Source organism: Pan troglodytes, chromosome 8 (genome assembly GCF_028858775.2).
Source record: "Pan troglodytes isolate AG18354 chromosome 8, NHGRI_mPanTro3-v2.0_pri, whole genome shotgun sequence".
Lineage (NCBI taxonomy): Eukaryota > Metazoa > Chordata > Mammalia > Primates > Hominidae > Pan > Pan troglodytes.
The window spans coordinates 125,071,126-125,085,225 of record NC_072406.2 but is presented as its reverse complement, the minus strand read 5'-3'; the positions used below and the strand labels follow the sequence as shown (position 1 = coordinate 125,085,225).

Sequence of the window (14,100 nt, the reverse complement as noted above, 5' to 3'; positions counted from 1 at the left end):
GGTTTCAGAAGACTCTAAGGCAGCAATTCTCAAACTTCAATAGGTTGAAAATCACAACCCTGATTAAAAATGACGGCCAGCGGGAGGCTAAGGCAGGAGAATCCCTTGAACTCAGGAGGCAGAGGTTGCAGTGAGCCGAGATCGCACCACTGCACACCAGCCTGGGAAATAGAGCGAGACTCCGCTTCAAAAAAAAAAGGAAAGAAAAAAATGACGGCCAGGCCCAGTGGCTCACACCTGTAATCCCAGCACTTTGGGAGGCCGAGGCAGATGGATCACCTGAGGTCAGAAGTTTGAGACTAGCCTGGCCAACATGGTGAGACCTCGTCTCTACTAAAAATACAAAACTTAGCTGGGTGTGGTGGCACACACCTGTAGTCCCAGCTACTCAGGAGGCTGAGGCAGGAGAATTGCTTGAACCCGGGAAGTGGAGGTTGCAGTGAGCTGACATCACGCCACTGCATGCCAGACTGGGTGACAGAGCAAGACTCCATCTCAAAAAAAAAAAAAGTAACTCCTGTCCGGGCGTGGTGGCTCACACCTGTAATCCCAGCATTTTGGGAGGCCAAGGCAGGAGGATCATCTGAGGTCAGGAGTTCAAGACCAGCCTGGCCAACATGGTGAAACCCCCATCTTTACTAAAAATACAAAAATTAGCCTGGTGTGGTGGTGCACACCTGTAATCCCAGCTACTCAAAAGGCTGAGGCACGGGAATCACTTGAAACCTGGGAGGCGGAGGAAAAACCTTCAGCCTGGACAACAGAGCAAGGCAGAGGAAAAACTCCAGCCTGGACAACAGAGCAAGGCTCTGTCTCAAAAAAATAAAAGAAAAGGAAAATCTAACTCCTGGACTACACTGGAAACCTAACTCAGTTTGGGAACGGGGTGTTTATAAGTCAGTATCACTAGAATTTAAATATTAAAAATTAATATTAAAATATCACTAGAATTTAAGCTTGGTGAGAGCAAGGGATTTTTGTCTGTTTTGCTCACTGATGAATTCTCCAGTGGCCTGGCACACATTAGATGCAAATATTTTTCATGAATGAACATTCTTCTGAGGTATGGACTTAAATTAGCTAATTAGGCTAAAACTCATCACCATAGCAAGTCAATGAACCTCTTGAGCAAGTTACCTGCCATCCACAGGTTCTATCAAACTACTCTAGTGAAATGATCTCTCTCTAATTCTTCATTCCTTTGTGGAAAATGGACATGAAATGTCACAGCCTAAGTCTGCTACAGCTCTAAAGGAAACGTGAGGAAGTGACTGCACCAAGGGCTGAACCTGTTTCCAGGAGTTCTTCACTTAGCCTGGATCTGCTGCTCAGCCAAGAGAGCAAATCCTCATGAAAACAAGAAGGCCAGGGAACTTGTGATGGGTGAGAGGAAAGGCCCAGAACACAAGAGACCCCCATCAAAAACCTGAAGTGGGAGAAAGTCAAGCGCCCTGCAAACACTGCCACCTCATTCTTCAATGCTGGGCCAGTCCGCTGGTACTAATTTCTGGCCATGCTCATCACAGTATGAAGGGTCTGCTCAGACACAGACACAGACTCTGTGTCAACGCACCCCAGGAATCTTAACAATGTTAAGACACGGACAAGACTGAACATCCAGTTCACATCCAGGAATAAGTGGCCAACATGGGGTAAGGACACTCTCCAGTTAGTATTCTTCTCTCCTTGGCTCCAAAAAGCACCCAGGCCCTGGAGGAGGGTCCTGGTGGCCTTACTGATTCATGGTGGACGAGTTCTAAGACCAAGCAGAAGGTTATGCTTTGGTTAAGCTCAGATGGGAACTTGCAAGCATAAGAACAAGAGGGAAAGTAACCCCCACTGCACAGTATCCACTCCTCAGCTGTGTAAACAAATAAAATGGTCCATTTCTTCTGGATCCTCTCCTAGTTGTCTTTGTGTGGACGCACAAGCACGCACATGCACACACACACACACACAAACCACTTCAAATCTAAAAAGAATAACAACCAAGAAAGGTTTACACAGTTTGTTTTTGCTGCATGTAGAGGTTTTTCCTAAATCACATCTGACTTGGTGTTAAAACATTAACCTTTGGCCAAAACGCTCTTAAAACAAAGGCTTAATTGGCTCAGAAGTAGCCCTTCCAAAAACCAAGGGAAACATCTTCTGTGGGTCTTGACCTTCATCACAACAGTGCTCATAGGTTTGGAATAATGCTGAGAGTAGGAGTGTTGGAAGGACTTTCTTCATAAAGGCAATAGAGATGCCTAAACATTATCTACAATCACCTGCAGGGCATTCCTGGGAGACAGCTCTGTTTACACACATCTGCAATGCGGGTCCACCTCTGGAATTCAGCCTGCTAGTCCTCCTCCCAGGTTAATGGAGACAGTGGGAGGAGTTCCTAGGAGCTGGGGCCAAAGGCCAAATCACTGCATGAAGGGGCCTGCACCGGAGCTTGGGCAATTGGCCTCTGATAACACCTAGATAAATTTACTGCTCACCCTACACGTATCACTCACATACCTAACAACTACTGGCCCTGTTGCAATGACAATACTCAAATCCAGCACTCAAGTCTCTCTCAGAAGGTCAGTGCAAGACTAAACACACATTTACCCCATGCCCCTCCAAGTCTACTCTTGGTGTATAAACAGAAATGGAAATATATGTTTCCCCAAAAGATGTGTGGGAGAATGTTACTAGAACTTTATTCATAATCGCAAAAAAACTGGAAGCACTCCAAATATCCAACAACGTAGGAAGGATGCATGCACTGAAGCATATTCATCAGTGGAATACTACTTGGCCATGAAAAAGAGCAAACCATTGCTACCCAAAATAACATGGATGAAACTCACAGACATATGCTGAGTGTGGCTAGACATGAAACAGTACATTCTATAAGATTCCATTTACATGAAGTCAAAAAACAGGTAAAACTAATCCACAGTGATAAATAAAACTAACAGACTTTTCAGTGGGGGCAGGGGAGAGAGGAAGAAGCCAAATAACTGGAAAAAGGGGGAAACAAGGTAGACTTCTGGGGAGCTCTTTATCAGAAGTTAGCCTCTGGGACCAAATACAGCCACTGCCTGTTTTTTTCTAAATAAAGTTTTACTGAGACACAACAAGGAATATATATATATATATATTCCTTTGGGTTTATCATTGACTGCTTTCAAACCACAATAGAAGCGCTGAGTACAGTTGACCCCTGAACCCCCAGGCCAGGGACACCGAACCCCCACACAGTTGAAAAGCCGAGTATAGGTCAGGCCCAGTGGCTCACACCTATAATCCCAGCACTTTGGGAGGCCAAATGGCCAGATCACGAGGTCAGGAGATTGACCATCCTGGCTAACACAGTGAAACCCCATCTCTACTAAAAATACAAAAAAATGAGCCGAACGTGGTGGCAGGTACCCGTAGTCCCAGCTACTAGCGAGGCTGAGGTAGCAGAATTGCTTGAGCCTGGGAGGCGGAGGTTGCAGTGAGCCGAGATCACGCCACTGCACTCCAGCCTGGGCGACAGAGTGAGAATCCATTTCAAAAAAAATGAAAAAGAAAACCCGAGTATACCTTTTGACTCCCCAAAAACTTAACTAATAGCCTACTGTTGACTGGAAGCCTGACCGATAACATAAACAGTCAATTAATATATAATTTATGTATATATTATATGCTGTATTCTTACAATAGTGTAAGCTAAAGAAAATGTTATTAAGAAAATCATAAAGAAAACATATTTACTATTCATTAAGTGGAAGTGGATCATCATAAAGGTCTTCATCCTTGCCGTCTTTGGGATGAGTTGGCTGAGGAGGAAGAGGAGGAAGAGAAGGAAGCGAAGGGGTTGGTCTTGCTGTCTCAGAGGCAGAAGAAAATCCATGTCTAAGTGGATCTATGTGGTTCAAACTCATGTTGTGCCATTCAAGGATCAAATGTAGTTGCAACAGAGACTGAGCGGCTCAAAAAGCCCAAAATATTTAGTGTCTGGCCCTTGACAATAAAGGTGTCCCAACCTCATTCTATATATATTGATCTGAGTAATGGTTTCATGGACGTTCACATATGGAAAACTTCATCCACCTCTCTACTCCCTACTAAAGTTCTGTGTACTATGTTACATGTATATTATACTTCAATAAAACATTTTAAAAGTCAACAGAATTTTAAAACAGTGTCTTTTCTAAAAGATCTTTTAATTTTTGGCCAGGAGCGGTGGCTCACGCCTGTAATCCCAGCACTTTGGGAGGCCGAGGCAGGAGGATCACCTGAGGTCGGGAGTTCGAGACCAGCCTGACCAACATGGAGAAACCCCATCTCCACTAAAAATACAAAAATAGCCGGGCGTGGTGGCACATGCCTGTAATCCCAGCTACTCGGGAGGCTGAGGCAGGAGAATCACTTGAACCTGGGAGGCGGAGGTTGCGGTGATCTGAGATCGCGCCATTGCACTCCAGCCTGGGCAACAAAGAGCGAAACTCCGTCTCAAAAAAAAAAAAAAAAAACTTTTAATTTTCTTTCTAGTTTCATTTGTGTTATCCATTTTGGGAGAACGTGGCCATCTGAGTTGCTCTTGTCTTTTCAAAACCAAGGGGAGCTAGGAGGCTGTCAAAAGTAGGAAAGATCTAAACATAGCAACTGCTATTGTGTCCAAACCTTTTATAAGAAAGTGATGTGTCTATAGAATCACCCAAGGCCATTCATATAAACAGTGAGCTTGGCTGAGTCCTGAGATTACAGGAGGGATGGGAAGGGAAAAGAGTATGAGTCGTATGAGTCTAATGTGATGCACAGGGTCATAGTACTCTGGGTTATTTTAGGATGTAGCTTAGGAGAGCAACAAGCTCAGCTTCTATTGAAATCTAGTATTTATTAAGGTTAAACAGTTTTAAGTTTCCAGGGACAATAATTCTGCCCCGACAATCACGCTGCATTTAGCCTTAAGTTGGAGAATGGAGCGAAAGGAACATATCTGCTCTATGCTACATCCAGAGCAAAAAGATTATGAGCTCCCCAATGTACTTTGGGAACAATTTCATTTTGTCTAAGCTTTCCCCTTCTTTTCCCTTTGCTTCTTTGGTTTTGCTTTTTGCCATTTATCCTTTGAGGATCAAACTAAAATTGGAGCTAGATGCCATTTAGCTTGGCCTTGTGCGGGTCTAGCAGAGACTGAGGGAGAATGAACACTGCAAAAGCATGGTGCTGGGTCTCTAATAAAATGTCTCTCTGTTTGCCCACATGGGCATCAAGCCTTAGCAAATAGAAGCAGAGAACAATACTACCTGTTCATGGAGGAATAGTAATGGTTTCAGTCCTCCAAAACAATGAGCTCTGTAATTTACTCCATCTTCCTCCTGAGAAAGAGCTTCACATGGCCCGCACCGTGCCAGGTGGTTTGGAGAAAGACGAACTGCTCGGCCTAACAAGGGGCACTTCAGCAACGGGTGTAAAGATACAACAGCTGGTCTGGTCTGGGCTAGTCTCCCAGTGACATGGCCCCAGCCAGCCTTTCCACACCAAGATAAGGATCACTATCCTATTCAACCTCAACAATTCCCACACCCCAGGCAACAAGATTTTCCAGCACTACCCGAGATGTAGGAGGCCTCGACATGGTACATCCACCCGTTCACCAAGAGTTGTACATCCACTCAGGCACCAGGAGTTAGGGTTTGGGCTTGTTCTCTAACCAAGTCCCGCATCTAAAGCACTTTCTGGGAGCAAGACTTACTATGCTGTCCATCAAAAGGAAGAAGGAGGGACAAATGGGCAGCATGCCAAAAAGAACAATTGCAGCCTCAAGTTAAAGACATGTCAGTCTTGGAAACAGTTAGGAGTGGAGAAGGGTAAAATCAAGAGTCACACTTTCCCCCAAAAGACACACATAAGAAGGTTGGCGGCACAACCGCAGAAGTAATCAAGAAAAAAAAAAATATATATATATATATATAAAATATATTTTAGACAGAGTCTCACTCTTGTCACCCAGGCTGGAGTGCAGTGGCGTGATCTCGGCTCACCGCAACCTCCGCCTCCCGGGTTCAAGTGATTCTCCTGCCTCAGCCTCCTGATTAACTGGGATTACAGGCACCCACCACCACACTGAGCTAACTTTTATATTTTTAGTAGAGATGGGGTTTCACCATGTTAGCCAGGCTGGTCTCGAACTCCTGACCTCAAGTGATCCGCCCGCCTCAGCCTCCCAAAGTGCTGGGATTACAGGCGTGAGCCACCTCACCCAGCCTCAAATATTTTTAAAATAAGTTGCTGTGGCCTGAAAATGAGTACAGAAACACTAGGAATGCACCAAATAAAAATGTCTGCTGACTCATGCTTTTCACTGGCGGAATAATTCCGTTTACCTGGGGCAAACAGCTATCTGGAAGTCTTATCGAGGAAGATGCAGAACTGAGATGACAGAGCTACAAAGATGCATTGTGGCTGCAGCTACCTAAGACCACACACACACACACACAAACACACACACACACACACACACACACATATATATACACACACAGACAAGTTATCTGCAAGGGCTCTTGCCCAGAAAAGAAGTCATGGAATGACACAAATGATCTAACAAACCAACATCAACTCACAAAAAAAGAAGGCTCTCCAGCTAGACTTCAACACTACAGCAAACGGTTTCAAGAGAATCCCTTCAAAGGGTTAAGCCAGAACACTCAAGAAGTTTTGGTACCATTAGTTACACCATGAGGTACATCCATCCCAGCAAGGCCAGGCAGACAGACGAAAATCGTATTAGTCTGCTCTCCCTCCTCTACTGCATTCTGCTGGCATCAGTTCAGCTCCGAGTCTATATTAGTCCATGATTTGTTTAGCCTTCGGATTTAAGAGAATGGAAGTACTACGTGAGCAGGAAACAGGACACTCATCAGAAGCTGGGATCTGTCGCCTTTCCCTTCCAGCACATTTAGTGTCATACATAGACAGGTCCAAGAGAAATCAACATTTCAGGATGATCAGGTCCAAAGAGATATTCTTAGCACCACTTAACATGATTTTGATCCACCAGAAACAACCCTCTGGCTGTCGCACGGCCTCCTCTCCCACCTCTCCCCTTAAGCCTTCCCATTCACATTGTGCCACCCCGTTTTACTCCCAATTCAAGATCCCTCCCTAAGCAAAGAAAAACAGTAGTCAAGCTGGGGTCTGTGTGCCCATTATGCCCGATCAAGAAACTCTTAACAATAAGCACAGCCTTCTCTTTCTTTCCTTATCTCTAAATCATTTCAGCAGCATTTCTCCTGCTTCTCTCTCCTTTGCTCCCCTTCTCCCCCAGTGATTCAACCCCCCCCCCACCACCACCACCATCACCACCACCACCATCACCACCACCACCACCATCACCATCACCACCACCACCATCATCATCAGCATCATCATCATCATCATCATCATCTCGGTTGGGGGAAGGGGCGGAGAATAAAACACACAAGAGACCTACATATAGACAATTCAAGCTTCAGAATCTCTTGCGTTTCCTACCTGAACTGCAATCTGGTGTTCAATCGTTTTGTACGCAGAGTAATGTGTGCTGCCGGACTGAAAATGGAGCTGTAGAAAGAAACCAAATCAAAGCGTTCTGCTTATGTCACAAACTACAAGAAAACATCTTAAGCAGTTTATGAATAGCAGACAAACCTTCCTAGATTGAACTGCAGCCTTGGCATTCAATCAAGACCTGTGTACTTTCATTTGTTGCTATGGATAAGATGATCATAACAATCTGAGGTAAAGTTTTTTTGTTTTTGTTTTTTAAGCACCTATTCAATAAGCATACAGGGAAGATGGGGGCCAGGAGTGAGAATCAATGACATGAAAAGGAAAGACGGATGCCCATTAAGACATAAAGGAAGCCAGTGTGTTGAGCGGGATGCTGAAGAAAAATGAACTGTGTGCTGCAAAAGGTCATCAGAATTGCAACATGTAGGCAAGAGGAAGGATTAGCAGAGAAAAGATTATGAGAAGCCACAAGACTGCAACAAGTACAAGCACCCCACCCCCATATTTCTAATAACTGGGCCCCAACTCTCCAATGCAATTCTATTTCTGGGAAAACAAATGTGTCAGACAGAATTCAGGGGCCACCTGATGCCTTACACATTCTTTCATGATGACTAAGCTGTCCATCCCAGGCCATCTCTGTCGCCTGCACTCTAGTAATCCACACTTCCCCAAAGAGAGGGCCAAACACTGCCAGAAAGCCACCAATTTTCTAAGGGAGGACCACCTATTAGATGGCAACTGAGTGAATGTAAGTCACTGATTGGCTCAGACCCTCCCCAAGGTCTAAGTCTGTCCTCAGCCTTTCCCTCTGAAGTCCTAGAGACCACCCATCAATGAAGCAGGTATCCCGAAATAGAAAGGAAGAGCAAGATTGTTCACCCAATTCTCATCTTCCCAAATAATACTTGCTAATCTTGGGATCCCATCAATTGGGAAAACAAACACCATCTGCTGATTTACTTTATAAACAATACAATAATCACTAAAGGATCTCAACAATTATCTGAAAATGCATTTTAATTTGCCAAATAGGAACTAATAATGAGGAATCAGATGACCCTGTGAAATTGATGTCCATTTCCCCTCCTTGCAACAGGCAAATCAACTGCATTTCCAAAAATGGATCTGTAGTATTATAATAAACTACCGTCACTACTCCTGTGCTATTACTACTACCAGAACACGTCTGTGTTACTAGCACAAAGTGTAATTTAGGCTGCGAGTTTCAGATCCAGATAATTTGTATCTTGCTCCCTGGAAGAAAAACAATTCAGTCCACACAGTTTTAAAAAATAAATAAAAGTGGAAAAAATCACATAAGAACTTTTGAACTAACTCAAAATAAACACAAGGGTAGTAATCCAATAAAAAAAAATAGTCTAAATCCATGTTGTTCATGGGCTCAGTCTATAAATATCCATTTTAGGATGCAGTGGGCTCTGAGATCATTTTATCTGTTCCAAATAAACAAATAGACAACATTACATATATATTTATATATACATATAATGTAAGTCTGCTTGCCCCAAACAGAATATTAATCAAAATTAAAAGGAGACACAATGAAGTAGGTGGGAAAAAAAACCCTATACCTGTCAAAGGAGAGTAATGAACCACACTGCCCTAAAACAACAGAAGATCTGTCCCCCACACACAGCCCCCCACACATACTCAGAAGCAGTATCTGAAGTGAACCGCTGGCAGGGCGCAGTGGCTCACGCCTGTAATCCCAGCACTTTGGGAGGCTGAGGCGGGCAGATCACCTGAGGTCAGAGGTTTGAGACCACCCTGGCCAACATGGTGAAACCCCGTCTCTACCAAGAATACAAAAATTAGCCAGGCGTGGTGGCGGGCGCCTATAGTCCCAGCTACTCAGGAGGCTGAGGCAGGAAAATTGCTTGGACTCAGGAGGCAGAAGTTGCAGTGAGCCAAGACCTTATCGCTGCACTCCAGCCTGGGCGGTAAGAGTGAGACTCCATCTCAAAAATAAAAAATAAAAATAAATAAGTAAAGTGACCTGCTGAAAAACAAAGATGACTTTGCACCCTTTGTCCCCATCTCCTTTTTGTAAAAACTGCCAGTCAGTAAACGGAGATTGCACTAATTACTGTGACAATTCTGCATCATGTTAAAACAACTTCTGTGCCTGGGACAGGTTTCTCTGCGAGCCTGGAATTCTTGGCCAGAAAGTAGCTCTTGTCTGAGGAGGGTTCTCCTTCAAGAAGAGTAGGCTTGTCCCTCTCTTTTCAGTTGGTTTTATTCTCTTCTTTTCCAATCGCCTGATTCAGATCTTAATGGAAACTTGTCCAAGCTTTTCTTCCCACAATCCCTGCAGAGCCCCTAGGCAATCTGTACACAGGGTAACCATAGGAATCTTATATTGTCAATTAAAATTGAATGGACACCTGATAACTAAGGATATGTTGTTGAAAAAAATTCATACAGTCACAATCTTATGAATAAATTAATCAAACTGTGGTTAATCCAAATTCAATTTTCACTTGTCCAGTTCTGTTCTTAATCCTTGCCTTCATCATCACCCAAATAACACCAACAATCCTAGGAGAATGCTGTAATTGAAACAGTAAAAATGCAGCTGCAAGTTCCTTAAGACTCTAGCAGAGAAACCAACATATAGGACAAAGTTAATTTTACCTTCTCTCTCTCTCTCTCACACACACACACATACACGCACACGCGCGCGCCCGCAGACACCCATACTCCCTTCTAATGCCCCCCACCCCACCCCCCAGCCACGTAACTTCCCTCAGGTGCCCAGCAACACAGAAAACCTCACCCAGCTCACAAACACACCCAGCACAAGCAGCTTATTCTGTGTCTAATTCAGATCTTTCTTCCCAGCCAGCAACCATTGTGCTGGAGAGATTTCCAAGCTCACTTCCTCCAGCCACTGCAACAAGGACTTAAAATTTTCGTTTCTCCTTTGGGTTTCCACCCTCTCTCTCTTTTCCCAACACACTTTTCTTTCGAAAATGCATACTTTCACTGCTTTTTCCTTCCCTGTAAAACATAAAGATGTCTTGTTCATTATAATCTAATTTTTTTAAGGCACAGATAAAAAATACAAACACCCAGTAAACCCCTGGCATTCTAAACTGGAACAATCATTTCTCTCTCCAGAAGCTAGAAGGAAGAATAAAAGATGGTAGGCCATTTGTGTGCTTTGGAATATGAGGTGAGACTGCGAAGTCCAGGACAAGATGACTAAGGCATATCTGAGTTTAAAAACCAGGTTCTGGCCGGGCACGATGGCTCACATCTGTAATCCCAGCGCTTTGGAAGGCCGAGGTCAGGGGGCGGGGGCGGTCACCTGAGGTCGGGAGTTCGAGACCAGCCTGACCAACATGGTGAAACCCCGTCTCTACTAAAAAATACAAAAATTAGCCGGGCGTGGTGGCGCATTACTGTAATCCCAGCTATGAGGGAGGCTGAGGCAGGAGAATCGCTTGAACCCGGGAGGGGGAGGTTGTGGTGAGCGAGATCTAGGCATTGCACTCCAGCCTGGGCAACAAGAACAAAACTCCGTCTCAAAAAATAATAATAAAATAAAATAAAAACCAGGTTCCCAGGCTGGGCGCAATGGCTCACGCCTGTAATCCCAGCACTTTGGGAGGCCGAGGAGGGCGGATCATCTGAGGACAGGAGTTCCAGACCAGCCTGGCCAAGATGGTGTTTTGGCCAAGATGGCGAAACACCATCTCCACTAAAAATACAAAAATAAAATTAGCCCAGCATGGTGGTGCGCGCCTATAATCCCAGCTACTCGGGAGGCTGAGGCAGGAGAATTGCTTGAGCCGGGAAGGCAGAGGCTACAGTGAGCCAAGATCGCATCACTGCACTCCGGCCTGGACAACAAGAGCGAAACTCCATCTCAAAAAAAAAAAAAAACAGGTTCCCATCTGCCTAATCTCTTGGGACTGTCCTGCACCAGTCACCAGGAGTGCTCCAAGACCACTCCACATCATTTCCTCATCCGGCAAACATGGCTGCTCTCACCTGGCTGTGCCTCACACCTTCAAAATGGCACTTCCCTGCCTGGAGTACCCAGGGAGTCACCAGATGAGAACTCCAACGTATTTTCCATTTCATTCCTTCCCATGAAGCTCTCAACAAAAATCAGTGACCAAGCCCATCCCCCATTCTACTACCCACAAATGCCTCAGCCCTCACTTGTCCAGAGGAAGAATGGTGAAGACTCGGCAGTTCTCAGCACAGGCTTGCAAAATTCTTCAGCAATGTAAAGACCAACATTTTAAGATTAACCCCTTCCCTTATTATCATCATATCTAGATTCTTCATCTTATTTCTAATCACTACTGGGCTCTAAATTTGATGTTTCTGATATGCAAAACATCAGAGATACCCAGACATGGAATGGGAAACAGCTTTTTTCAACCACAGGAATCTCCTCCTCAAAGACAATTAAAACAATTGAAATCCTCTGTTGGTTTTTCCAGCACTAAGCTAACTTCTAACACGATGAACATTAATTTTTGATGCCTATTCGTCCTGCTAAATTGGGAAGAGGTGGAACGTTTACTTTATTTTCAGTTTAATGAATCACCTGGCTTTCTCTTATCTATATTAAAAAAACAGATCATTTCCTAGGAGGTGTTAGTTTTTTTGGTCCACTTTCCTCTCTATCCTGTAGCTACTACCATGAGCCACTTGAAATCTAATTTCCATGTAATTACCTTAATAAACAAAATACTATTTTTTAGTATACCTAAGACCTTTTCTTAGGTCATTAGTCATTTGAGCAACCACAGGCCATTATAAGCCCAGCTTCCCCTACCCCACTGCCCCCAGTCCTGTGTTGAGAGCCTTTTACATTTAATGGGAAATAAACTTTTGACCAAGACTTTGGGTGACTGCCTGCCCTTATAAAAAGTACCAAGGGGGGCCTCTGACTTCAAGAGAAAAGGCAAAACCAGCATTGCCTGGTACTTGAGCTTAAACATTTCTGCAAAGATCTAGATACTGAACATTTGTACCATCCCTAAACAATAACTTAACGACAGCATCCCCTTTCACTTCCTGGCATTCTGCCTCAGAAATTCTGCTGCAACAAAATGCATGCCTTTAGACACAAGAACAATCTCTCCTACTGTCTCAATGTTCCATCAAATGTCTATTTACCCTCATTAATTTTTCTTTTCCTCAACCTGAAACCATCAGCTATGAGTCAGAGAACGATCATTAACTTTTACAGCTTCTATACGTATCCACCTACTCACATTTGGGGAAAGAAGTATTGACTTGCAACATTGCCTGAGACCAAAATTCTCTAAGAAGAAAAACAGGGGAAAAAGTCGCTTCAAGAAAGTTTTATCTGTAGGTCTGCGGGGAAATGCTATGTTCATCGTTTCTCCACTTTGTGCTGCAAAGTCACGCAAAATAAAGTTGAGCTTGAACTTCGTTATGGTGATGGGCATTTCTGGGTTGATTTTTGAGAAAAACTAGATGATTTTCTTTCAACGTCAAAACATAATTAAAGCTCTTAAACTGTTTGGGGGAAAAAATAAAGTGAATCAAGTTTCCTGCTCTTGTACAAAACATATTTCTAGCATATAGAAAAACACGTGGGCTGAAGTGCTGAGACATGTTCCTAACACAGCATTTTCATTAAAAGTTGCTACACTAAAACTCTTAAAATGATGCCCCATCATTACTCCACTTAGCAGTCGCAGTGCTGCAACTCATAACGAATTAATTTGCATTAATGTGGGTTTCATGTGTCCTTCCCTGGGTATGCCATTGTGATTCAGGCTTAATACAACTGACACGACAACAACATAGTGCCTTTTATTTCACTTTCCAAAACAAACCAACCCACCCAAAGACCCACACAAATCCTCTCAATTTTTTAAGCATTTTACTAATATATTTTAGTACATCATAATTGGCCCAGCACGAAGGAATCTAGTTATCTTCTCGGTAAATATTTATAGCATCACTCTTTCCCATTCATTCTGCATTTTCTTAGAGAATCTCACTGTAGCCTACATCTGCAATTCATTGACTTTACAATTTACCACATGTTGGGATGGGAGAGGTCTTAGCTCCATTTGAATCACTACACAAATATGCAAGTGATTTATCGGTTTCAAGCTGAAGACTGCAAGAGAGGGACTCCACTTTTCCTGAACATTACTTCTTCTGGCAGACCATGAACAATTACAGTGCGTACTAATTAAGCTCTGTAAATGTGCTGTGCCCTGCTAATGCCTACCAGGCCTCAAATTTATTTTCATGATGCCAAACTTTAGGGAGCAATTTTAACTCCTTCAGGGCTGATGCCACTCCTGGCCATTCCTTCCTCCGTAGACCGACCTGGTTGGGGCTACTGCATGACAAAAAGAATAAAATATAACAGGTCGAATTACCAGCCCGAAATCAGATGTGCCTAAGGAGAAAAAACCTATCTTGGGAAAAGCAAAGAACACCTCGGCTGATAACCCGTTCAAAGATCCCACAGCCCCTTCTTTGTAATGAGCTGTTTAGGGATTCATATCTATCCCTGAGGGCTAGTAAGTTTCTGCATGCCATTGATTA

The 14,100-nt window shown here is 43.7% G+C and overlaps 1 protein-coding gene across 47 annotated transcripts in view; it reads right to left on the bottom strand.

Annotated features, from left to right (window-relative positions):
• Positions 1 to 14,100, bottom strand: part of TCF7L2 (transcription factor 7 like 2) — a 217,948-nt gene that overhangs the window by 195,822 nt on the left and 8,026 nt on the right. For 28 of the 47 annotated variants that reach the window (XM_016919327.4, XM_016919350.4, XM_016919332.4 and 25 more), the window contains exon 4: positions 7,504 to 7,572. The exons of the other annotated variants lie outside the window; for them this stretch is intronic. In XM_016919327.4, the coding sequence (XP_016774816.1) occupies positions 7,504 to 7,572 (69 nt within the window). The remainder of the gene's footprint in view (positions 1 to 7,503; positions 7,573 to 14,100) is intronic. 47 annotated transcript variants of the gene reach the window in all.